Source organism: Capricornis sumatraensis, chromosome 18 (assembly GCF_032405125.1).
Source record: "Capricornis sumatraensis isolate serow.1 chromosome 18, serow.2, whole genome shotgun sequence".
Taxonomy (NCBI): domain Eukaryota; kingdom Metazoa; phylum Chordata; class Mammalia; order Artiodactyla; family Bovidae; genus Capricornis; species Capricornis sumatraensis.
Genome location: NC_091086.1, coordinates 16,092,296 through 16,117,882, shown reverse-complemented (window position 1 = coordinate 16,117,882; position 25,587 = coordinate 16,092,296). Strand labels below are relative to the sequence as shown.

General features: G+C 42.3%; 1 protein-coding gene across 2 annotated transcripts in view; it reads left to right on the top strand.

The window, feature by feature from the left end:
* PTCD2 (pentatricopeptide repeat domain 2) overlaps positions 1 to 25,213 on the top strand; it is a 31,526-nt gene extending 6,313 nt beyond the window's left edge. Inside the window, exons 4-10 of one of the 2 annotated variants that reach the window (XM_068990593.1) lie at positions 2,902 to 3,019; positions 5,902 to 5,980; positions 6,392 to 6,483; positions 8,652 to 8,765; positions 14,162 to 14,236; positions 21,321 to 21,434; positions 24,272 to 25,213. In XM_068990593.1, coding sequence (XP_068846694.1) covers positions 2,902 to 3,019; positions 5,902 to 5,980; positions 6,392 to 6,483; positions 8,652 to 8,765; positions 14,162 to 14,236; positions 21,321 to 21,434; positions 24,272 to 24,496 — 817 coding nt within the window. In that variant the 3' untranslated portion in view covers positions 24,497 to 25,213. Of the gene's footprint in view, positions 1 to 2,901; positions 3,020 to 5,748; positions 5,843 to 5,901; positions 5,981 to 6,391; positions 6,484 to 8,651; positions 8,766 to 14,161; positions 14,237 to 21,320; positions 21,435 to 24,271 lie in introns of those variants that run through there. The other variant, XM_068990594.1, reaches the window with a different exon arrangement.
* Positions 25,214 to 25,587: the final 374 nt, after the last annotated feature.

Sequence of the window (25,587 nt, the reverse complement as noted above, 5' to 3'; positions counted from 1 at the left end):
CCTGCCCCGCAGTACTCAAGTCCAGCCGGAGAGGCACTAGCACACTGCTGCAGGCCTGCAGAGCTGCCCAAGGCTGGCACATATTTTCGCTCCACCCCATTCTCCTGGTCAGGGCGAGTTAGCCACCCCTGATTTATGGGGAAAGGGAAACGATTCTACCTGTGGATGGATGGAGCCATATGCATGAGGAGTTGATGGCAGCCATCCTTGGGGCCTGTCTAACACATCCAAGAAACCACTGTTAATATTTTGATATGTTTTCCCACCAATCTTTTTTTTTATGCAAAGATTTTGCAGTTTTGGTAGGGTTTATTTTACATAGTTGTGGCTATTACTGTGTATATAACATGATATTTTGTTCGCTAGTTGGCATTGCAGCATAAATGTTTTTGCTTGTTAACACTCTAGGAATCATATTTTCATGACTATACACTAGTCCATTATAGGTTAGGTATTTTAATTAACTGTGCCCCTACTGTTGAATGTCTAAATCATTTCTGATTTTTCACCAGGATAAATAGTACTATGATGAGCAAACTCTACGTGTAAAACTTTTCTTTCGGGGACCAGAGGACATGAACCTTTTAAAGCTTGTCAATATAGACTGCCAGATTATTTTCCAAAAGGGATTATGCTAATTCATAGTCACACTGTATCTGCAAACCTAAATCTGCTATTTCAGTTTCATAAAGTTGAATCATTTGAGACCCTCTGGCTCCTTTTACTATCAGTTTTCTTTTTACTAGCCAAAGCTATCAGATGTTTACAAGAGCAACAAAATAAGGTAACATTCTAAACACTCTTTCCACTCTTGTTTTTGTTTATTGATGCTAGTAACTCTCTGCCCAGTTGCTGTCCTTTCCCTCTATCTGTGGACAGTTGGATGTGTTGCAGGGGGCGGGTTGGGGGGCGGTGGTTGGTCCACCACCTCACCAACCTATTTTCTTTCTTTCTGAGACAGGCTGCCCCTCGTTGGGGAAGAAGAGCAATGAGCTGCAACTTAAGCTCTTTATTGAGCCAAAAACAAGGAGCAACTGAATCTCCTCCTGGTTTTGACCACATGCTGTTTGGTCTATAGGGGATTTTAGATCCTCGAAATTGAATGTCTCTTGTCAAGAGGAGGTGACATATTACCTCTGTGACTTTCTAGCACTTTCATTAGTGTGAATGTCATTTAAGTTGGGAAAATTTTCATTTTAGTTTTGTTGTTAATCTGATACACATCTCTCTTGAGACTATTTACTGAAATACATTGATTATTTAAAGATATTTTCTTCAGCATGCCTTACATTTTGTAAGAGGTAATGTATGTGGAAGACTTCCTATGTGCCAGGCATATCATCTCATTTGATCCTCACAAAAACTCTTTGAGTCCTTTTCTTATCTCCATTTTACAGATGAGGAAACTGAGGTACAATGTGGTTAATTAATTTGCTCATAGTGACACAGTAGGTAGAACAGCTGGGATGTGAACTGTTATTTTGGAAGCAAGAGCCTAAAACCTTAATCACTAATTATACTGCCTTTTAATATTCATTTCTTCTTTCCTCTAGCTTTCTTGAGGTTCAGATGACATATATGAATTTACATTTTAAGGTATACAGCTTGATGTTTTAATGTGCATTGTGTCCCTAGTTGCTCAGCTGTGTCAGGCTCTTTGCGACCCTGTAGATTGGAGCTTATCGGGCTCCTCTGTCCATGGGATTCTCCAGGTGAGAACACTGGAGTGGGTTGCCGTTTCCTCCTCCAGGGGGTCTTCCTGACCCAGGGACTGAACCCACATTTCCTGTGTCTCCCACATTGCAGGTGGATTCTCTACCTGCTAAGCCATTGGGGAAACCCCTAATGTTTTGCTATGATAAGTTGATTCATAACAACTATAAATGAAACAATGAGTATTTTTATAACTTTTATAATTGGATTATGAAATGTATCTTTAAAGGTACATTCATCATTCTCTTTGGTACTATATATGTTTAGAAGGGACTATCCATAATGCTATTATGACTTTCCTCCGTGATTTCAGCAGAAGGTTAAAAAATTCTCTGTCTGTTAAAATCAGAGCTTCTGCCCATGGCGTCTGGGATTCAGTCACATAATGAATGAATCTTCCTAAAATCTGATTTACGTGTAATCATGAGTTACTTGTTTTGTCACCAAATTGTCTTCCTGGTGTCTAAAGCAGAAAGAGTTGGTTATTGAAAGGAGAGATATGTGAACAATTTTCAGTTCTGCAGTTCTAACCGGCAGACTGGCTACCTGTAGAAATCCCAGGCCACGTACATATAAAACATCACTGTCTTTGAAATTAGCTGTCTTCTAAAACTAAAATTTCAAATTTAATTTGTTTGGCTAGGTGATTATGGTTCACATATACCTTTCCCTGAGCCAAGAAAAAAGGAGAGATAGGTCTGGATTAAAAAATGCATCCATTTGTTGTTGCTCTCCTATATGGGGGCAAAGCCAGACATGAGGGAGATGGAGCATCACCCCACTCTTTTCCTTGTTCCTCTCCAGGAGCACAGAAAGAGACGGGGCCATCCTGATGGGCTTACAGATGCAGGACCCCTGCTAGTCCCTGACATATGCTCACACTCAGTCCTAGCAGGTTGCTGGTAAATTTGAGAGAATGATTACAATCTGTATTTTACTTCTTTTAACTTCAGAGTATGTGGTGGGACTCTCATGAACCTTGTTTGTTTATTTAAATGCCTAATATACTTCTGCTTTCCTGCTTTCCAGGATTTTCTGATCATCTTTAATTCTGCGCTTTCCCCTCCAGACTGTGAGAGGACTGCACTCTTTGCTGCATCCCCAGCACCTAGCAGAATGCGTGCCACAGTTTGCCTGTCCTTTTCCCAAGTCCCACTGTTTGGCTCACTGAATTATTTTGATTACCAGGTACCATGCAGAGAACAGGAACATCACTTTGGGAGAGTACAAGTTTGGGCCGCTTTTCATGAGGTTGTGCTATGAGCTGGATCTTGAGGACTCTGCAGTGGAGCTCATCAAAGACCAGGTTACTGTCTCCCGGTGGCTGTCCCTGCCACCGTGATTTCCTTGTGCTGAGGGAGGGGGTGTTTTCAGTGATGTTAGGAAGGGCAGCTCTTCTGTACACGTTACTCCTGAGTCAGATTTTTCAGAGAAAGGCTCCTAGGTTGAGGAAATGAGCTCTCCCCTGCATTTTTAAGGTGTCCTTGGAGTCACTGCCTATGGAGAGGCGTAGGTTTCTCCGTCCAGAGGTGAGACCAGGTGTGGAAGAGGTGCAGGTACAGATTCCAAGGTATCTCCCTCCTTGGATGTATGTCCACCGGGGACCGACATCCCCTCCTTTGAGGAGCGTTCAGTTGGGACAGTTAGAGGCGGCTGCCTTTCCCATTCTTCCCCTGTGCTTCTCTCCTGTTTTTGTATTTTTACTTCTGGCTGAAGGCTATGTTGACAAGTGGTTTTCTGTTTTCAAAATTTCTGCTTTCACATAATCTGATCTTCTTTTCCTAAAAGCAAAAGTAACAATACTTATTTTTGTAATTATGCACTGAGTATCTACCCTGTCCTCATTATTGTGCTTAAGCAGTCTACATATTTCGTTTCATTTGTTTGCCACAATTACCCTGACCAGGTAGGCAGTATTATTATTTCTATTTTATAAGAACTCAGAGACATTATAAATCTATCCATGGTCAGAAACATTTATTAAATTAGGGGACTAGGGCTGGCCTCCCGGGACATTTTAATAATTTTAGGAATCTCTATGACTAGGTTGTCCTTTTGCCTCTTACTTTTTTTCATATAAAGTTGCTATCCATGGAGGAACTGTCAACTCTCAGCTTGTCCCTATTTAAAGGACCACGGGTATTAAAAAGATGACCATAATATTACTAAGCTGAGAAGAGGTGGCTTCAGAACAGTATGGATTAGTTTGAACCTATTTTTTCCTAAAAGGATAAATATACATACCACATTTACATTATAGTATATATGTTTTAAAAATCTAGAAGGATATACATTAAACTGCTGCTTTCGGGGGAAGAATTAGATGAAATCCTCACTTTTTACTTTATATATTTTCATATTATTTGACTTTTGTAATAAGTATATGTTACTAAAATTAAAGTTTCACTCTGATAAATCAGAGCCATGAGTATAACAATGAAACCAAAAGAAAATGGAGGTAAAGTGTTTTTTTAACCCACCTGCTGCTGCTGCTGCTGAGTCGCTTCAGTCATGTCCGACTCTGCGCGACCCCATAGACGGTAGCCCACCGAGCTCCTCTGTCCCTGGGATTCTCCAGGCAAGAACACTGGAGTGGGCTGCCATTTCCTTCTCCAATGCATGAAAGTGAAAAGTGAAAGTGAAGTCGCTTCAGTGGTGTCTGACTCTTAGTGATCTCATGGACTGCAGCCTACCAGGCTCCTCCATCCATGGGATTTTCCAGGCAAGAGTACTGGAGTGGGGTGCCATTGCCTTCTCCATAACCTACCTGAGTATGAAGCATTCATGTATGTGTTTAAGTTTCCTAGAGCAGTAGAATTAACTGAATCTGAGTCACATGCCATAAAGCCTAATCCTGCTTCCCCCCGCCTTGTCATGTTCCCTGCCCAGAACCCTGCAGTGCTGCCAGGGAGGGAGCCACAACCCACAGGTACCCATGCACACGGAGCCCTTGGACTGTGGCTAGTTCAGACATACGTGTGCTGCAGTAGAAAGTACATGATGGATTTTAAATACCTGACATAAAAGGAGAATGGAAAGTATCTCATTAATAATGTTTTATATTGATTACATGTTGCAGTTTTGGATTTAGTGGGTTAAGTAACATATTATTAAAGCTGATTTCATATCTTTCTCTTTACTTTTTTAAATGACAGTACTTGAAAATTTAGAGCCACGTACATGGCTCACACTTGAGACTTGCTCCGTATGGACAGAGCTGCTCTGGTGGCTTCCCACCCCACTTATCATAGAACTCGGAGCCCTGGCCGTGCCCTCAGGGGCCCTTCGTGGTATTTCAGGTCCTGCCCCTCTCCGCCTTTCTCACTCCACTCTGGACCTCCTGTTCTTTCTCAGACATGTCAGGCCCATGACCTCAGACTGGAATGCTCTATATAGCATCACTTTATTGAGGTCTGCTTGTCTCAGAGAGCCTTCCCTGACTACTTCTCATCTTTTCTGTCCCTTATCCTGTTCCACTATTCTTCTTGGCCTCTACTGATAACCTGAAATTTTATTTTTAATTTTTTGCTTGTTTTGTTCACTTGTTCATTGTCTCCTCTGCCAGGATGTAATAAGCCCCTGCAGATAAGAAGCCCTACTAGAGTCTAGGGCAGGGTCTTTGTCTTGTCCATCGTTTCTTTAGTCTCAGTGCCCAGAACAGGGTCTGGCTAATTGGTTCTCAGAAAATAGCAGACTGGCACAAGACATCTGATGGTGTATTTGAACAGCACGTGTCACATTGTCATGGCATTAACAATGTTGAGAACCACTGTGTCAGTGAGTCATTTCAAAAAGTATATAATCAACTGTGTACTGTTTGCCAAAAGAGGATCATAGTTGCGTAAGCCTGTCCTGCCTCTGTCCTCAAGCGCACTTCCGGCTGCCATTTCAGGTTCCGGGACCATCCCCACCAGGGTTAATCGGCCTGGTTCTTTTCCTCTAAGCTTGGCAGAGCCATGCTGCATAAAGACGTTCTTCACTGCATTTCTGAAACCTAGAGATCTCTTGCCTCTTGTTCGCTGTGCCCACTGCCAAAGGCATGATGCCCAAAGAGTGGGCAGTATTTAAATTTTTTTGCTAAATGAATGAAGTTTGTACAAAAGGAAGTCCTAGACAGAGAAGATGCAGTGTAAGTATTCTCTTAATAATTTTAACTTTTAACCAAACTGTATTGTTTTTCTTCATTAGCATTTACAAGGTTTCTTCTCAGACTCCACATCATTCAATATTTTGATGGATATGTTATTTATCAAAGGCAAATATAAAAGTAAGTATCACAATTTATGTTTGCTGAAAAATTCTGTCTTTGCAGGTAAAGCAGTTAGGAAAACCAATGGGCCATGTAAAAGTGACCCTTATATTCCTGATGAGTGGCTGAATTATGGAGACCCCATTCTTTAAATGTGGCTACCGTGCTGCATCATGTCATGTCTTAAACACCCCGGTTTTTACTTATGCTGCAGTGAAAATAGGTTTAAAATATTAGTTCTTCCTGTATAATTTGATCATTTATTTTACAATTTAGTTAACTATTCAATGACTTTGAAAGTTTTTATTGTGCCGAAGCATACTTTTCAATACATGGGGCTAAACAGATTGAACTCTGGGAGTCAAAGTAGAGGGCTCTGAACTTTTTGAATGCATTCAACACTGGTGGTCCACTCCTGGTTCTTGGCAGGTGCATTGGAAGTACTGATTGAGATGAAAAACCAAGATCTGAAGTTCAACAAAGATACCTATGTCCTTGCTTTTGCAATTTGCTACAAACTGGTAAGACTGTCTTCCCTAAACTTTTAGAGCATTTTGGGTTGTGTTTGACAGAGGATTTAATTTTTTTTTTTCTCCTCTACAAATAAAATTCAGTTCCTCTGAAGTCTGTTTTCCATCTGGTGCAGATATTTCCATTTTAAATATGTTCATTTTTAGAAAACCCAAGTTAGCCATGCCAGACAGTCCTATCATGGGAAAGGCAATTTCATCATCTTTCAGTCTTCTCTGGCATTTGTGCAGATAATGAGAGCAAGAAGCAGGATGCCGGGTTCAAACTCTGTTGGAGAGTTGGTCCTCTGGACATTGCCAGACCAGTCATGTCTGGGGCCCTCTCCCCTGGAAGTCTTGGCATCCTTCGAGGGTGATCTCAAGGGCTGCTTTGTCCTCATCTGTGGATTCTTCTGTGATCACTGAGTTGGAAGTGACGTCTCGCTCTTGTGGTATCCCTTGATTGTGCTCTATCTGTAGTCACAGACATGGCACTCATAACACTGCCTGATACACCAAGGAGATGCACATTCCATCCCCCATAGAGGGTAAACTCCTTGAAGCACCATTATATGCCAGCACCGAACAGTGTCGGGTTCACAGCTGATCTTTAATAAATGTATGTGACATTAAAAGAAATTATTTGATAATAGAGAGCATGACATAGATCCCTATTCTCATCACTATATCAGGATTGTTTCTGGCACATAGACGATTTCTTTATTACTTATTGAATGCACAAATGGTAACTGAAATACAGGGACCCAGGTTCCATGCATTATTGTACACATTCTTGCCATTTTAACTGAACAAAACCTCCTTATACTGAAAATGAAGGAACACTAAGCAAAGTAGAATATGAGTATTGAAAAATTCCCTGAAAAATAAAGCAGTATAGACTTTCCAAAGCAAGAGGGTCAGCTGGTTACAGGGAAAAGAAACCAGCCTGGAAATTGAACATTGTGAACTCTAGTCTCAACTTTAGCAAGAACTAGTTTTGAAATTACTTACCTCATTTGTGAAAGGAAATGTTTGGATCCAGGAGTCAGCAAGCTTTTTCTTTAAAAGGCCAGATAGTATTTTAGACTTTGGGGCTCTGCCACTTATGGTCCCTGTCACATCATCATCTTTAGTTTTACAGACCTTTTAAAAAACGTAAGAGCCAGTCTTACGTAGCTGGCTTTGGCCCCAGGGTCATAGTTTGCTGACTGCCAGACTGTTAGATGATCCTTTCCAACTCTACCACTTTATGACCTGTGAATCACAGGCCAGTGCAACACACACTTGAGCATCACTTCCTCAGCACTGTGACACCCAGCTTCCTGACCTTCTTTAAGATGCCTCCCTGAGTATATACTGAAGTGGAGAGAATTTAACTCTACTGCTTATGAAGGGCCAGAGGACTTTTCCAAGAATAACTCATTTCACTCAGTGGGGAGACGAGTTGAAACACTGGTCAGCCGTTACAGACTGCAAGTCAGTTCGGGGAGCTGTCCTCTCTCATTAAATTCAGGTGTTCCTTTAGGATTTGAGTTGTGAATCACGTCATAACAGACACACACGTAGGTACAGAGCTGACGCTGCTCTCATAAGCCTCACCCACCGTCAACACAAAGGAAGAGAATTCTGTTTCACCCCTGCTGTCTGCTGGTTTGTGTATCGCTTATGTTGTTAGATTGTTTGGGTTCTGTTTTCATGGGATTCTTTCATGATTTACATTCAAAAAAGTTTTCATGTTTTCACACATTTGACTTAAAATGGATATTTTTGGATTGGAAACCTCCTCAGGAAAAGCTGTGTGTGTTGCTGAGCTTTGCTCTGTCCTCTAACGTGGCTGAAGCAGGCTGACTCTTCACACTTGTCTGCTCTGGTACCTGTGTCTGAAACCAGCCTGCCTGGATGAAAAGTAATCCGAGTGTTTGCGGGCAGAGCCGCCCCCAATCAGAGAAACGGGCAAAGAGCTAAAGATGGAGTTCATTTAGATTTGAACTGCTAATGTGTAGCTAACTGAGCCTGTTTACAAAAAGTAAATGGAGCTCGATATGGAGCTGTCTTTTAAGTGGCTTCAGATAGGCTCCAGGAAGTTCTCCCAAACGGAAATCTAGAACACGGAGCACCACTAATCAACTTACTAAACTCAAAGGTTTGTGACATTTATCCAGCAATCCTGTCTTCCCCAGAATAGCCCTGAATCTTTTCAAATCTGTACCACATTAAGAGAAGAAGCCCTAATCAAAGGAGAAATCCTCTCCAGGAGAGCATCCTGTTTTGCAGTGGCATTAGCTCTGAACCAGGTGAGGCTGTGGGGTACACATAAATGAACTGGGGGCGGGCAAGTTGGCTCCTCAGGTGTTCCTGCTCTTCTTTCTTTACGCCTCTGACTCTCGTAGGAAAAAGTCCCCATAAGGAGACCAGTGCCTTTGGTGCCATGGCAACCTGCCTCCAGAGAGTGTTTTCATTCATAGCTGAGGGCCTAACATGCACTGCTGTTTACACGGGACTAGGGGGAATCCTGTGGAAAATCAATGAGGGAGGCTGCACTCGGAGAAATTTCTCAAGGAATTAAAGTTTAAATTTCAGATGATTCATTTGCTCTGTAATGTGCTCAGAGAACAGTTTTCAATCTAAGGCTCTCCATGGTGTGTCTTCTAATAAATTCTTCAGGGGAACAGTATTCCTTGAGTTCCTGGTATTTAAAGTTATTTGTCTTTTTTTTTTTTTTTGGTTTTTTTGTTTTACCTGAACTACAGTTTTGTCAGAAATAAAATTGTGAAGAGATATTTCCTTTCCTGGAGGTTTTCTTTGGCATTGTTCTCTCTTCTAGAGTGGAATGTTGCTATGGAGAAATCTGAGGCCTGCCTGATTTTTTTTTTCCCCACTTCTGAGTCATCTGAGCTTGTTCATTTTTCTCATTTCTGACCTTTATATCCATGGAAACATGTTTTCGTTGGGATTTCTTCATCTGTTGGTTCTTTTCTTTTTCTTGCTGTAATCCTTTCTTTTCCCCCCTCATATTGTCTCTAGATAGATCACATGCTGGTTCTTTTTTGGTTATTCATCACTGAAGAACATACGTCTCTCTTAGACCAGACATCTGTAGAAGACTCATGTCAGAAGAAACCCGAGCCATGCTGCCATGGTCTTGGGTAGCAGGCATTTTCTTTATGTATGGAGTTTTCTACAAATACGTATAGGCTTTGTTTCTGCCCGGCCAATGGGAATAGGCATGGAAGTGATTCTGAATGAAAAGTCTCTTCCCTACTGCTGCTATAAGTGACATACCATTCCTGCAAATATGGGTGATCTGTGTAAATTCTTTTTCTTTTTTTTTAACTTTATTTTTAAAAATTAATCTATTTTTTATTGAAGGATAATTGCTTTATAGAATTTTGCTGTTTTCTGTCAAACCTCAACATGAATCAGCCATAGATATATATATATATATATATATATATATATATCCCCTCCCTTTTGAAGCTTCCTCCCATCTCCCGCCCCATCCCACCCCTCTAGGTTAATACAGAGCCCCTGTTTGAGTTTCCTGAGCCATACAGCAAATTCCCGTTGCTTCTCTATTTTATATATGGTAATATAAGTTTCCATGTTACTCTCACCATACATCTCACCCTCTCCTCCCCTCTCTCCATGTCCATAAGTCTGTTCTCTATGTCTGTTTCTCCACTGCTGCCCTGTAAGGAAATTCTTCAAGACCATTTTTCTAGATTCCATATATATGTGTTAGACTATGATACTTATGTTTCTCTTTCTGACTCACTTCCCTCTGTATAATAGGTTCTAGGTTCATTCACCTCATTGGAACTGACTCACATGGGTTCCTTTTTACGGCTGAGTAATATTCCATTGTGTATCTATACAGCTTCTTTATCCATTCATCTGTCGATGGACGTCTAGGTTGCTTCATGTTCTAGCTATTGTAAATAGTGCTGCAGTGAGCACTGGGATACATGTGTCTCTATCAACTTTGGTTTCCTCAGGGTACATGGCTAGGAGTGGGATTGCTGGGTCATATGGTGGTTTTATTCCTAGATTTTTAAGGAATCTCCATACCATCTTCCATAGTGGCTGTATCAATTTACATTCCCACCAACAGTGCAAAAGTGTTCCCTTTCTCCACACCCTTTAAAGCATTTATTGTTTGTAGACTTTTTGATGAGGGCCATTCTGACCAGTGTGAGGTGATATCTCATTGTAGTTTTGATTTGCATTTCTCTAATAATGAGCACATGGACATCACCAGATGGTCAACACTGAAATCAGATTGATTATATTCTTTGCAGCCAAAGATGGAGAAGCTCTAGTCAACAAAAACAAGACCAGGTGCTGACTGTGGCTCAGATCATGAACTCCTTATTACCAAATTCAGACTTAAATTGAAGAAAGTAGGGAAAACCGCTAGACCATTCAGGTATGACCTAAATCAAATCCCTTATGATTATACAGTGGAAGTGAAAAATAGATTTAAGGGCCTAGATAGAGTGCCTGATGAACTGTAGAATGAGGTTCGTGACATTGTACAGGAGACAGGAATCAAGACCATCCCCATGGAAAAGAAATGCAAAAAGGCAAAATGGCTGTCTGGGGAGGCCTTACAAATAGCTGTGAAAAGAAGAGAAGCGAAAAGCAAAGGAGAAAAGGAAAGATATAAGCATCTGAATGCAGAATTCCAAAGAATAGCAAGAAAAGATAAGAAAGCCTTCTTAGCAACCAATGCAGAGAAATAGAGGAAAACAACAGAATGGGAAAGACTAGAAATCTCTTCAAGAAAATTAGAGATACCAAGGGAACATGTCATGCAAAGATGGGCTTGATAAAGGACAGAAATAGTATGGACCTAACAAAAGCAGAAGATATTAAGAAGAGGTGGCAAGAATACACAGAAGAACTGTACAAAAAATATTTTCATGACCTGGATAATCACAATGATGTGATCACTCATCTAGAGCCAGACATCCCGGAATGTGAAGTCAAGTGGGCCTTAGAAAACATCACTACGAACAAAGCTAGTGGAGGTGATGGCATTCCAGTTGAGCTATTTCAAATCCTGAAAGATAATGCTGTCAAAGTGCTGCACTCAATATTCCAGCAAACTTGGAAAACTCAGCAGTGGCCACAGGACTGGAAAAGGTCACTTTTCATTCCAATCCCAAAGAAAGGCAATGCCAAAGAATGCTCAAACTACCGCACAGTTGCACTCATCTCACATGCTAGGAAAGTAATGCTCAAAATTCTCCAAGCCAGGCTTCAGTGATACGTGAACCATGAACTTCCTGATGTTCAAGCTCGTTTTAGAAAAGGCAGAGGAACCAGAGATCAAATTGCCAACATCCACTGGATCATGGAAAAAGCAAGAGAGTTCCAGAAGAACATCTATTTCTGCTTTATTGACTATGCCAAAGCCTTTGACTGTGTGGATCACAATAAACCATGGAAAATTCTGAAAGAGATGGGAATACCAGACCACCTTACCTGCCTCTTGAGAAATCTGTATGCAGGTCAGGAAGCAACAGTTAGAACTGGACATGGAACCACAGACTGGTTCCAAATAGGAAAAGGAGTACATCAAGGCTGTATATTGTCACCCTGCTTATTTAACTTATATGCAGAGTACATCATGAGAAACGCTGGGCTGGAAGAAGCACAAGCTGGAATCAAGATTGCCGGGAGAAATCTCAATAACCTCAGATATGCAGATGACACCACCCTTATGGCAGAAAGTGAAGAGGAACTAAAAAGCCTCTTGATGAAAGTGAAAGAGGAGAGTGAAAAAACTTGGTTAAAACTCAACATTCAAAAAGTGAAGATCATGGCATCCGGTCCCATCACTTCATGGGAAATGGATGGGGAAACAGTGGAAACAGTGTCAGACTTTATTTTTGGGGACTCCAAAATCACTGCAGATGGTAGCTGCAGCCATGAAATTAAAAGACACTTATTCCTTGGAAGGATAGTTATGACCAACCTCGATAGCATATTCAAAAGCAGAGACATTACTTTGCCGACTAAGGTCCATCTAGTCAAGGCTATGATTTTTCCTGTGGTCATGTATGGATGTGAGAGTTGGACTGTGAAGAAGGCTGAGCGCCAAAGAATTGATGCTTTTGAACTGTGGTATTGGAGAAGACTCTTGAGAGTCCCTTGGACTGCAAGGAGATCCAACCAGTCCATTCTGAAGGAGATCAGCCCTGGGATTTCTTTGGAAGGAATGATGCTAAAGCTGAAACTCCAGTACTTTGGCCACCTCATGTGAAGAGTTGACTCATTGGAAAAGACTTTGATCTGGGAGGGATTGGGGGCAGGAGGAGAAGGGGACGACAGAGGATGAGATGGCTGGATGGCATCACTGACTCGATGGACGTGAATCTGAGTGAACTCCGGGAGTTGGTGATGGACAGGGAGGCCTGGTGTGCTGCGATTCATGGGGTCGCAAAGAGTCGGACACGACTGAGCGACTGAACTGAACTGAATAATAAGCAATGTTGAGCATCTTTCATGTGTTTGTTAGCCATCTGTATGTCTTCTTTGGGGAAATGTCTGTTTAAGTCTTTTTCCCACTTTTTGATTGGGTTGTTCGTTTTTCTGGTATTGAGTTGTATGAGCTGCCTGTATATTTTGGAAATTAATCCTCTGTCAGTTGTTTCATTTGCTATTATTTTCTCCCATTCTGAGGGTTGTCTTTTCACCTTGCTTATAGTTTCCTTTGCTGTGCAAAAGCTTTTAAGTTTAATCAGGTCCCACTTGTTTACTTCTGTTTTTATTTCCATTACTCTAGGAGGTGGATCTTAAAGGATCTTGCTTTGATTTATGTCACTGAGTGTCCTGCCTATGTTTTCCTCTAAGAGTTTTATAGTTTCTGGTCTTACGTTTAGGTCTTTCATCCGTTTTGAGTTTATCTTTGTGTATGGTGTCAGGAAGTGTTCTGATTTCATTCTTTTACACATAGCTGTCTAGTGTCATCATTTATTGAAGAGGCTGTCTTTGCCCCATTGTATATTCTTGCCTCCTTTGTCAAAAATAAGATACCCATAGGTGCATGGGTTTATTTCTGGGTTTTCTATCTTATTCCATTGATCTGTATAAATTCTTAGTTAGCCTCACATCTGCCATCAAAGGGATCCAGAGATCTTGCTCCTAGTCCTAAACTCTCCTACCACCATTGTAAAGAGAAAGTGAGTACTTCTTGCTGTGCCCTCGCTTTTGAGGACAACTCTGCGCTTCTTCTGGGATATGCAGCCATTTCCTCCTCTTACTCCTCCGTCCAGAGCTCACCCAAGCTCTATCTCCAATGTTTTTGGCAATGCAAACCTCTTCTTTGGTTTGAGGTTTCTGCTGTGTTCTAATTAGGCCAAAAATGGGTTTGCATTTCTATTTCTCAAACTTGCTTTTTTTTTTTTGAGAGCTCATTCCAATGAGAGAGGGGACATGCCAACTTTATGCCTCCATCCTAAAAAGTGGAACTCAGGCAGGTTGTTAAAACATTAAGAAATATGCCACAGTGGAAACATTTTACAGAATGTTCATTTTTGATTACTAGAAAACATTCTTTTCTCTGTGGACTTCAAAACCCTGGGGCACCATGGATAGGACTATTTTGACATCTTTAAATCATCTTTATTACAGCAGAGTAATGTTTATATGACTTGAGGGTCTGACTTGTTTTTCTTCCTTCTAGAACCAGGTGGCAAAAGCTATATCCATTTTTTCTCAAATCATGAACCCAGAAAGCATAATCTGCACTAATTTAAATGTAAGTAACTTGTTTATGATTTTAAAGTAAGGCTTGAAAAGGGATTTTTTTTTTTTTGTCTGTGTACAACAAATGACTTTTGATCTCCCAAGGTCTTTATTCATTCTGTTCATTTATCAATCACTGTGTGAAAGTTATAGTAGAGCCCTGTGAGAGGAGTCAACATGAGCTTCCAGTTGTTTAGAAATAGGTGGGAAACACAGACATGCTCATCAGAAGAGGTGGCTAAACGCTTCAGGTGTAACACAGGACTACAGAAGGCTGTCGATTTAGAGACAGGGGATGGGCTCTGCAGTCTCTTCACTGAGACTCTTAAGAAGAGCCTGCATGCTGACTACCTCCTATCCATGGTACCCGACTCACGGAGCCAGCATATCCGCAGTGCATAAAGTGGTGTCTAACCTGGTAAACACTCAGTAAATGCTCGCTCTTCTCATTCTTACTTTGCCAGCCTGCCGTGGCCTGTCTACCCAGTGAGTCATCCTCACCTTCTTGGGGCAATGAAAAGACTAAGAGACTCTCCTGTCATTAAAGACACACACAGCACCCACTCAGCCAGGCCCTGTTGAGGCCCTGCTTATACGCTGACTACATTTGTGTTGTGGGGAGTTGAAAAAAAAGCCCCGAGAACTTACAGTCTCCTGAAACATCAAGGGACCAAGATGAGGAAAACATTGTCAGAAGAACAGAAATGTGTGAACACCAAGATGCCCTGAGCTGGGATCGCAGGTCCTAGCCAGAGTGGTATTCCAGGCTGGGGAGGGAAGGGCCAGCCAGCAGGAGCTAAAGCCTGGGGAGGAGAGAAGTGCTGAGTAGGTTCTGAAGGAGGACAGGGCTGTGGGCTGGAGGGATGCAGGGGAAAGGGCATTCTCTGTTGGGAGGTTAATTTTGCTGAGGGTTCTAGTTTGCAGGTTAGCTTGTTAGTTCTCCTCCTAGCTCTGATTCCTTAGTCAAAGGTACTTAACCTCTATGGACCCCGTTTTTCCTTTTGTCTGAAATAACACTAGTAATCATGCCGTCTGTCATTATGAGAACTGAATAAATAATGCATATAGAGTGATTAGCACAGCACACCTGGTGCAGTCAGTGTTCAGTGATGTTTGCTGATACCAGTAGGATTTGTTTAGAATGAGATATGTTAGATAAAAAGGATTATTTATTTGTAACAAATCCTAGGACCTATGAATAGGAATTGGGCGGAACTCCAAGCGTCCATGCTTTTAGTTCTGCTCATAATTACCCTCAAATGTCATCCCCAGACCCGTGCCCAGATGACTTTCAAGAAAAGGACTAGATAAGCCTTTATGGTAAACTTTGGGTAACAAGTTCCAGCAAGAAGTCTGAGATAAGAAGACCATATATCTGACCTCATATTTACTTTTCAGAATGCTTACACAGGAGGGAAAGATGAACCTAGGGAACCAGAAAGATGGAGACAGTGATAGCAGAGAACCTGCCTGGAAAAAAGAGAAAGAGGTGGGTTTAGAAGAGAAGAGACTAAATATTAGAAAAATACCCTAACAGAGATCTTGTGGTTAGCAAAGGGCATGAGCCCCGAGCAGGGATGAGTGTCAATGCTCAGTTAAGAGCTCATCTGTAAAACCTGGTAATGGATCTGATAGAAACTGGTGAACGTCATAAGAAAGGGAGAAAGAGCTCCCAGAAATGAGTTTACAAGGCATCAGTGGTGAAGCAGAAGAGGCGTCAGCAAAAGGCAAGGGAGGAATAGCCCTCTCGTCGACACCCAGGAGTGCTGACAGCCCGACGTGCCGTCACCTTCTGCAGGCAGGCCCTGGCTGAGACAGGGCACTGGAGCGGAAACTGCGGGCCAGCCTGTGAAGCTCTCAGCTGCAGCAGATCTGGGAGTCCAAGATGGCAACGGTCCAGAGTCCAGAATCCCAGGTCATCTGAGCCAATAAGCCCAACAGACTAGGAAGCCAGATCTTTCAGCAGACATATATGTGATTTTTTTTTTCCTTCTCTGCTTACTACCAGATGTGAATGGCTCTGGGTCTCTAAGTAAATATCTGCTTCTGAGAGAGAGTGCCTGCACTGCAGATGCACTCACCTCACGACTGGAGAGCTGCAGAACTGCCAGGGCTCCAGGTGGTTCACAGCATCAGGTGGGAAAGGAACCCAGGAGAGTGTGAGAGAGAAGGTTTACGTGGATCATTAGTAGCTTTTTCTAGAGTTGAAGTTAGTGGGGGAGATCATTAAGGGTTGGTGAGAAATGGAAGGCAGTGAGCTTGGCAGAATTTTCGTTTATTTTAGCTAAGGTACCATGTTAGGTACTTATATCTATTGGCTTACTTTATAGAACATTGTTAGAACAGTATTTCTCCATATTATACATGTGGAAAATGAAGATTCAAAGGGTAAGAACATTACCTAGGTTCTTCTTGCAGCTAATTAAACAAATCTGTTTGACTGCAAAGCCTAGGGTTTCCCCACCACTCCAGACCTACAGAGATTAGCACTGTGCGCCTTTTATCTAGGATTGGAGCAAACTGCTCCTCCTGCATAAGGAAGGGAACACAGGACTGGATTTTTAAAAATGAATCTGCTGTTGGTACACATATTCCATGTCCTTGAATTTACATTCCTCATCTGTTCAATCCTTGGCTCGCTCTCACAGTTGTTATGAGACTCTAGTAATGATTTTTTTTTTTCCCCAAATGAGAAAGGCGTGGTAGAAATAAAACACGAGTCTGCCAAGGACTAAGTGTCCATCTTAGTCGGAAGAGAAATCCAGAGCATGGTAGGGAGTGCAATCGTGAGCCAGGGCAGCCCAGCAGCTCCTCCTGGGGGAGCTAGGGGGTTAGGGGAGACAGCCAATACATGCGCCAAGAAACCTTGAATTGATCTTGAATATGAATCATCCCCTCCATGAACTAGGTCATGGTATTATCCACTGTCCAGACACTTAGAGAGTTTTCTTGTTTAAAAACTGTCACTCAGGCAATTCTTCCAATGTCCTTTGTAAATTTCTCCTATTTCAATATAAGCTTGCTTCCTCTTCTTGGGGATGGTGAAAAAGAGATGGTTGCCATTCTCATGTTTAGAAATCTTTCAGATTTTGGGTCTCTGCTATTAGAGCAGGTCTTTAAAAAATAATTTATTGGGCCCTAGCTTCTCCAAGGCTGAGTCATCTACTTAGAATCCATAAGGGCGATTTGTTAATTATTCAGAAATGGAAGCCTGACAAGTAGGCTGAATAGAGAGTCCATTCAGTCAGTATCAGCAGAAATAAATGAAGTTGGTTTTTTTTTCCTGATCTTTAAAAATTCATGCCTTAGACTAAAATCTTTTCTTGCTGCCAGTTGGAATTTGAACTTACCTAATTTTTCCTCCTCACCCTAATTTTCTTTTCACTGAAATTGCTCCTGCTGCTGATACAGCCCAGAGGACCTGGTCTCCCATTTCCCAGCTCATGCTCGTTTCACACAGGTCTGACGGAGCACGCGATCTCACCGAGGCACATGCGTGCTGACCCTGACCTTCTTTCTGAACTTAAACTCATCAATCCCAGAAGAACCAGAGCCGCCTCTGGAGCATCGCTGCTCAATGTCAGAGGACTGCTTTTCACTTCCAAATATGTCTGAAAGTAGCAGAGGCCACCAAAGGGGAGTTTTGCACCAATTTTATTTGAATTCTAATCATCTCTGCAGAAATCTACACCCATTTTGGAACTGAATTACTCTGCAGGGGAATTTCCAAGGGGTAAATTTCACTGCTTTTATCATTTATCTATCACAAGTGAATGTTTTAATGTTTGTTTCTCTACTCACGAAGGCCGCCCTAAAGTCCTAGCTCAGATGGGAAGTCTACTAGGCTGCTCAAGTAGGAAAGGAGGCAGGACTTATTATAATTTCTTATAAAACCCTATGTGGCATCATCTCACTTAATATGTTTAAGAATTGCATTTGATTGGAAGCAAGGCAGACTCTAAAAATAACAAAAGTCTATGCAGATAAGAGGCTTTCCTTTTCTTCCAAGTAGAAAACCAGAGGTGGTCGCTATAGGTCTGGTATGACGTTCCATAATGTCATCAGGGACCTGGCCTCTTTCTGTATCTCCACACCACCATCCTAAGCACATGACTTCCATCCATTACATCTGTTTCAGCAAGAAATAGGAGAATGCAGGAGGACAGAGAAGTTGGTCCCTTATTATAAAGCAGTTATCCTCCAAAAAGAAAAAAAGAATGCTTTCCCAAATGTCTCACCCAACAACTTGCACTAGCATGTTACTAGCAAGAGCTTAAACCCATGGCCACATCTAGTTGCACACAGACCTGAGAAATACAGTTTTTGAGTTCTATACATGACGGCATCAGTTATCAAAAAAAAAAAAAGGGAAAATGGATACTGGTTAGAAAATTAGCAATCTCTACCACACTATGCTGTTCTACTTCAAATATAGCAAACTTGAAAAAAGAAATGCAAATTTCTGCATGTTCAGGACTTCTGTTCCCTTTTTTGGTCAAAGGTGTCCAGTGACTTGTTAACATTTCTTGAGGTCTCAGAAAACCAGAGGGGCAGGAACTGTTCTTTGAGTAGTTTTTCGTAACCAAAATTCCCCCTGCTCCTTGTTAATTCAATTTTCCTAGCCTTTTGTTTGAAATCTGTAAGATGAAAGCAAAGCACTGTACCCTGATTTAGCTTTTCTAATTGTACCCTGAGACTTCAGTTTGAGACAAGCTCCTAGCTTTAAATTTTCTCTTTGCCTTTCATCAGTAACCACCTCATCTGTGTTGCCCTTCATCAATACAGTTCAAGGTACTGAACCTCATTCTTGAAATCCCTATTGAATCAGAGATAGCTGCTGGAGGCAAGAGAGAAGCTGGGAAAGAACAGCTGAAATCTTCCAGATGCATATCATTGGTAGTTTCTAGCATGAGCTCCAGGAGGTTTACCCTTGCAAATTGCTTGGGGACCTAGACTCCCTTTCTTATTTCTTATTGAGAGTTTGCTCAGTGCCAGCCACTGCAGATGTAGCATCAACAAGATAAGACTTGTCCTTGGCTTTGACACAAGAGACCACTGCTAACCAAATTGGGATTGGTTTTTATTAACAAAACAGTTTGAGAACTATTAAGACTTAGAGATTTTACTCCACTTCCAAGCTAGTAAGTCAGCCTGCCACAGTTTCCTGGATGCTGTTAGAGAACATGAGACACCAAGAGATGAAGGATGGTTTACAACTCAGGGCAAGAGCAGCGGGCAGAGGATGAGCATCTTTGCTTCAGCTGCTTGAGCCCAGTTCCCACAGAGCAACATGAAGAGGTCCATGCGTCTCTTGCACACACAGGGGTTTACGTTTTAAGAGAGGAACCATGAACTTGGAAAACTCAAATCTCTTAAAATGGGTAGTAAGTATACCAGCTTTGCATTAAACACTCTCTGTCCTCCCACGCCGCTGGTTATACAGAGATCCTTGAAAATACAGTCTGGACTAAAGGCAGTCAGTGCTTCCACCTGACTGTGAGAAACCCATGGAGTGTTCTGTCCTGACAAAGAATTCTGCCTGTGTTCTGAACACTAAACTTAGATCAGGTCCTTTGGAGTTAGGCTACGTGGGGTCATTTCATTCTGTTCTGTAGAACCAAAGATAACCCCTCATCCTGATTGTATGCTCAGCAAGCATACAATATTATAAAATGGACTAGTAAGAAAATTTAGCTACTTTTGTATAAAAATGGAACTCCTCTTTCAGAAAATCTCTTTCCTAAAGATAGAGAGCCTTAAAAATGTTTATACCTTTTGATTTTATAATTTCACTTATGGGAGTCAAGTCTAAGAAAGTAACAATTTTTTAAAATACCTGAACATTTATTGATAAAGATGGTATTGCTCTGTTTGATGCATTACTTATATGATGGATTGCTATGCATTCATCATTAAAGAAATGAGGTTTTATTTTTTTCTAAAACTTCCTGATGCTATGGGAAAATATTCATTTCATAATAATTGATCAAGAAGCAGAATTGGAGAAATTAATAGATTTGGAGGATAATACATGAGATTATAAACAATGGCTAACATTAGTTGGTGAATTCTGAATTATTCTCATTTTCTTTAAACTTTACCGTATTCTTCAAATTACACCAATGAACATTGGTAATGGGGTGCAGCGGAAATGTGTTCTTTTTTTCCAGTATGTTAATTGTATATGATGGAAAGTAGTTAGTGGTATCATTTTGAAAGCCAAGTACAGTACCCAGTTTGATAACTATAATGTAAATAGGAGGGCCTCATTAAGACTCTAATCAGCTTTCGCTTTATGCTTGAACAATCTCTATGCTTGCAATTTCCTAACCAAAAAAGTTAAAAAGGTAAAGGAATCTTTTGCCCCAGAGCCAGTCTTATGAGATTGTCTGATTGTCATATTCTCTGACTACAGAGGAAATAGGAAGAAACTCATAGTAATGTTTACTGAGGACCTCCTGTGTGTTGATGTTTAATGTTCACAGTAACACAAAATGTGAGCTATAAAGGTACTTTCCTCATTTTACAAAAAAAGATACTGAAAGAGAGATCGAACACCTGGCAAGACTCACTGAGCTGTAACTGCCAGTGCCAGGGTTCTGACCCAAGTGTGTCAGGGTGCAGGATCCCTGTCCTCTCCGTTTCTGCCTTGAGACAAGTTCCGAAGCTGTGGTGTTTTTATTAGCTATTGGAAAACATGTTTTTTGGCTGGTGGGCATTCATCAAAGCTCTTTTGAACCTGTGCACACAAATGATTTGGAAATAGCATGAAAAGCATAGGCTTTCATGCTGCTGCTGCTAAGTTGCTTTCAGTCGTGTCCGACTCTGCGACCCCATAGATGGCAGCCCACCAGGCTCCGCCGTCCTGGGATTCTCCAGGCAGGAGCACTGGAGTGGGCTGCCATTTCCTTCTCCAATGCATGGATGCATGCTAAGTCACTTCAATCGTGTCCGACTCTGTGCAACCCCACAGACGGCAGCCCACCGGGCTCCGCCATCCCTGGGATTCTTCAGGCAAGACCACTGGAGTAGGTGGCCGTTTCTCAGTGCTGATTATGGGCTCAGTCTCATTTCTCTTGTTTCTTCTTTTTATTCAGATTATGATCCATATCCAGTCAAATATGTTGGAAACTCTAATAGACATATTAAAGGATGCCACAGAGGGAAATTGGTCAAGATTTGTGAAAAGACATGTATTCTCAGAAGAAGTGGTAAGTGCAGTTTCTGCAGGATTCAGGTGAAGGCACAGGAGCACTCTCAGAGGCCCGCTTGGTGCCTTAACCCTGCAGGCCGCCTCCTTACAGAGCCTGGTAAACCCGGCCGCCTCTCTGTCATTCCTGCTGTAAGACTTCCACACGTGAGTGCAAAGACTTCCCCTCTAACACGACGTGTCCTCTGAAATTCTAGGAAAACTCGTTTCTTCTACATTGTTCGTTTCCCCACACTGTGTTATGAGTGTCAGCTCTTTTTTTTGTTTTTTTTTCCTTTCTCCTCAAGCATCCAATTCCTTCTCCCTATTCCTTACTCTGAGTTGATGACCTTGCTTCCTGTCACGCAGAGGTGACAGAAGCAATCAGAGGAGACCCGCTGCCACAATGACACCTCCTTGCCCCTCTCCCGCACCCCCCGTCTTCCCTCCTGAAGCCGTGGCGACTGCGGGCCCCGCTCCAGAGCCTGGGAGCCCAGCCCCTCTGACCCCGCCCAGGGCCTGAGCCCAGAAGTGGTATCACCTTCTTCTGAGCATCATCTCTATCGCTTGCCTTCACTGTGAATCATCCCACAGGCAAACAGTAGGCTGTAATCTCTCATCCTCAAAAAGAAAAACAAAACAAAACAAAAAATACTCCCCTACTTAAACAAGTGAAATGATATGGCAGGTGTTTAGATAGGAAGAGGCAAGCTCATAAAGTCAGCCCTTCCCAAGCTGACGTGATAATGTAACATTCCGATAAAAATACTATCAGGTTTTTCCTGTAGTTAAGGTTTAGTAGAAAGAGCAAACTAGCGAGAATAGCTGAGAAAACTCTGTGAAAGAAGAGGTGCTAGACCTGCCAGATATGAAACCAGAGTAAAGCTTCTCTAAGCTCCTGAACAAACCAACTGAGGGAACCATATAACTGTTTTGCAAGATTATAAAATAAAATTAAATAAAAAGAAGCAATTTCGAAACACTGAGAGCAAAATGAACCAAATGTCATACTTTTGTTTTAAAGTATGGCTTAAGTACAGAAAGAGGAGTTATCGCAAGTCATTTGAAACTAGTAGTTTGTACATTGCTAGTCATATATAACCTAAAAGGGGGAAAGAGACGGTAAAGAAATCATTAATTATTGGCAGGGATCACTTTGTTGGTAATGATACTGGCGATGTCATTTTGACTAATCCAGGGACCTGTTGGTTGGTCCTCCACGTCTTTCTCCCTCTTCCCCAGCCTTGGGCAGCTGGGTCCTGGCTGGGTCTCAGCTGGCACCCGAGATGGCAGGTTGGCAGCAGAGCACAGTGGCAGCGGCCTCCCCTCCGCCACACGGCGGCTGTCCCAGCCCTGTGCCCGCCCTCACCCCCAGCTGAAGGCTGGCAGAGGGATCCTGTGGAGAAGCTAACTGGTCATGATTAAATGTAAAGATCTATCTGAGATCTTCACTCTTTGTAGGTTGTGACTTACCTAAGCCTTTTTGGAATATGTTTAGAAAAGCAGGGAAACCAGAGATGTAAGCTGGCCTTAACATACACAATCGTGTGCAAGTGTGTGCAGCACTGACATGACTTCCACGTTCTCACTAGCATTCAAGTTAATCAGCCCTTCCCTTAGACCTGGCCCATCAATATGCTGCCCAGATTACAATCCCATGGACCGTATAGTCCATGGAGTTGCAAAGAGTCGGACACGACTGAGCGACTTTCACTTCACTTCAAAGCATCTAGACAAACTTCACACTGGAAAATACTGATGGTTTTTCTATGATTTTCCCCCTCTAAGCCTATAAGGCTGATTTACTTAGAAAGCTCACCCTCTGGTTCACTGTGTCCCCTGGTTGCTATGAGGCCACTTGGGGATCTGCTTGAGAAGTGAATTGATCCCTAAAACTCCAGCAGCTTTTGAGCTAGTTCTCAATATCAAGAATGTTGTTATATCATTAAAAAGAACTAACGTAAGTAAAATGGTGATTTCGTTCAGAAGGTAGTTTCACATTCTAATTCTGAGTTCACCCATTTCTACAGACTTAAATCCCATTCATATACTTACGATGCTAATATTCACACCCCTGGTCTAGACCTTGCCCCCATGCCTCAGACCCTGGATGTCTGGCAGACACCTCAGTCTTGCCTAAAACACAGCTCTAGGTCTTCCCTCCCTAAATCTCACCCTCCCGTCTTCCCTGTGTCAGACAGTGAGCACCCCCACCACCAGGTTACTAAAGCCCAAACTGGAAAGCCATCGCTGATGCCTCCCTCTCCCCTTCAACAATTAATCTCCAAAACAGATTCCTAATATGTACGTCTACTTCTCCATCTTTTCTGTACGTCTCTCAGTCTGAACCATCACCTGCCTGATGATGGGCGCTCTTGGATTAGTCCCCACATCCTTGTACCTCTGGTTCTCCATACAGCCTTTTTAAATCTACAGCAGATAGGTCCTCATATGGCCCCTCTGATGGCTTTGAGAATAATTCCAAAAAACTTACCACGAGCTAGAAAGCCCTACATCATCTGGCCCTGCCTCCTGCTCTTACTGTTAAATTGGACACACCTGATTCCACACTCTTGCCCTCCTTTCCCTGTATGTTTCACTGTGTAGTGTGCGCCACTTGAACCCCTCCCCCTTTTATAAAATATCAGGGATGGTTTTCGAGTACTAATCTGAATGTTGTCTGACGCTTGTGGGATCCCTTATCATCATCATGCCTCTGCCCCAGTATCCTCATTTTTACCACTTAAGTGCAGGCTCTACTTTTTTTTGGCATGTATATCTCTGCTTTTTGGAGGATAAAAAGAACAAGGAAGAAGTCTTGCAGGGATGTAACTATACACTCTTCTTGCTTTTTTTCAGCTGGTCAAAGTGAGGGAAAAAGTGAAGGACGTGCCCACTCTCCTGGCCAAATTTGATGAGCTTAACAAGAAACTGCACACCAATGGACAGGTCACCGCATACACTTTGGATGCCCTGCTCTGCCACACCCCCAGCGACAGGCAGTCCCACACAGTGCTGTTAAACAAGAGGACAGTCAGCCGTCGGACCTTCCAGCCGCTCAGCCAGTCCCTGTGGGCTGAGTAACCCTGGGTTCAAACTTCCTGTGGGTCTGAGTTGGAGGGGGTCTGCCTTCAGTGACTCACTGGCTTCCTAGGAAATCAGGCATTGTATTCCAGTGGGCACTATGCGAATCAACACTTGGTCTCCTCCTTGAATTTCCAAGTTCACTGAGTGCTGGCATGCTGCCTTGAGACATTCATATTTTGTGCCGCCATGAAGATCTAGACACAGGAAGTGGAAAGCTTGGCTCCTGAAGGAAGGAGGCTTCTCTGTGAAAAGGGCTGAGGATCCTTGAAGGAACATGGCCACGGGCTCCAGTCCAGCTCCCAGAACCAGCGTGGAACCCAATAAGCACTAGCAGGAAGGAATGTCACTGTAAGTGGCCATCTGACTAATTTTCAGGGAGTAATTACTTGCAGAATATAGCCTTACTGAATGAAGGAGGTCTGAAACCCTACGCTACCATCCTGGAAAACAGTCCAGGATTTTCTCACTGCTGCTGTCATTGTTCCCTGTGACCCTGGACAAGACACCAGAGCCCTCATTTTTCTAGCTGTAAAATAATAGTGCCTGTGTCACTCTGCATACTGTTTTGAAATTTTCACTTCAAGGTTCAGTAGGGTCAAGCTTTTTTCAAAAATTAAGAAATTGAAAGTGTCCTGAGAGTTTTCTCAGCAGGACAAACAAAACCAGGATTTAACTCTCAGAACTGATAATAAGCCAAAATTCAGATGGTTATCACTGTGGTCATTGGCAATCTAGGTGCTTTTCAAAATAAAAGTCAATATAACCTCATATCGCTCTCTGTATTCTTCAGTTCTCTATATAAGCCATAATACTTGGTCCTATAGTTTGTCTCATTTGTTAATGATTTTCTCTTTTCTCTCCTTGGATGCTTTATTTTTATTTTTTAAATAGATACATCATGACAGCAGGTCAGAGCTTCCCTGCAGAGACCTGTCTCTGGAAGGTTTGCAGCCCAGCCCCTGAGGGGTCATGCCTTTCCTGAGGGCTCCACAGTGCTGCGACCTCCCAGCCATCTTCCTGGAGCGCTGCAGACTCCCTATTCAGTGCTGCCTCTAAAACCAGGGCTAACTCTCACTTGATGTTATTCT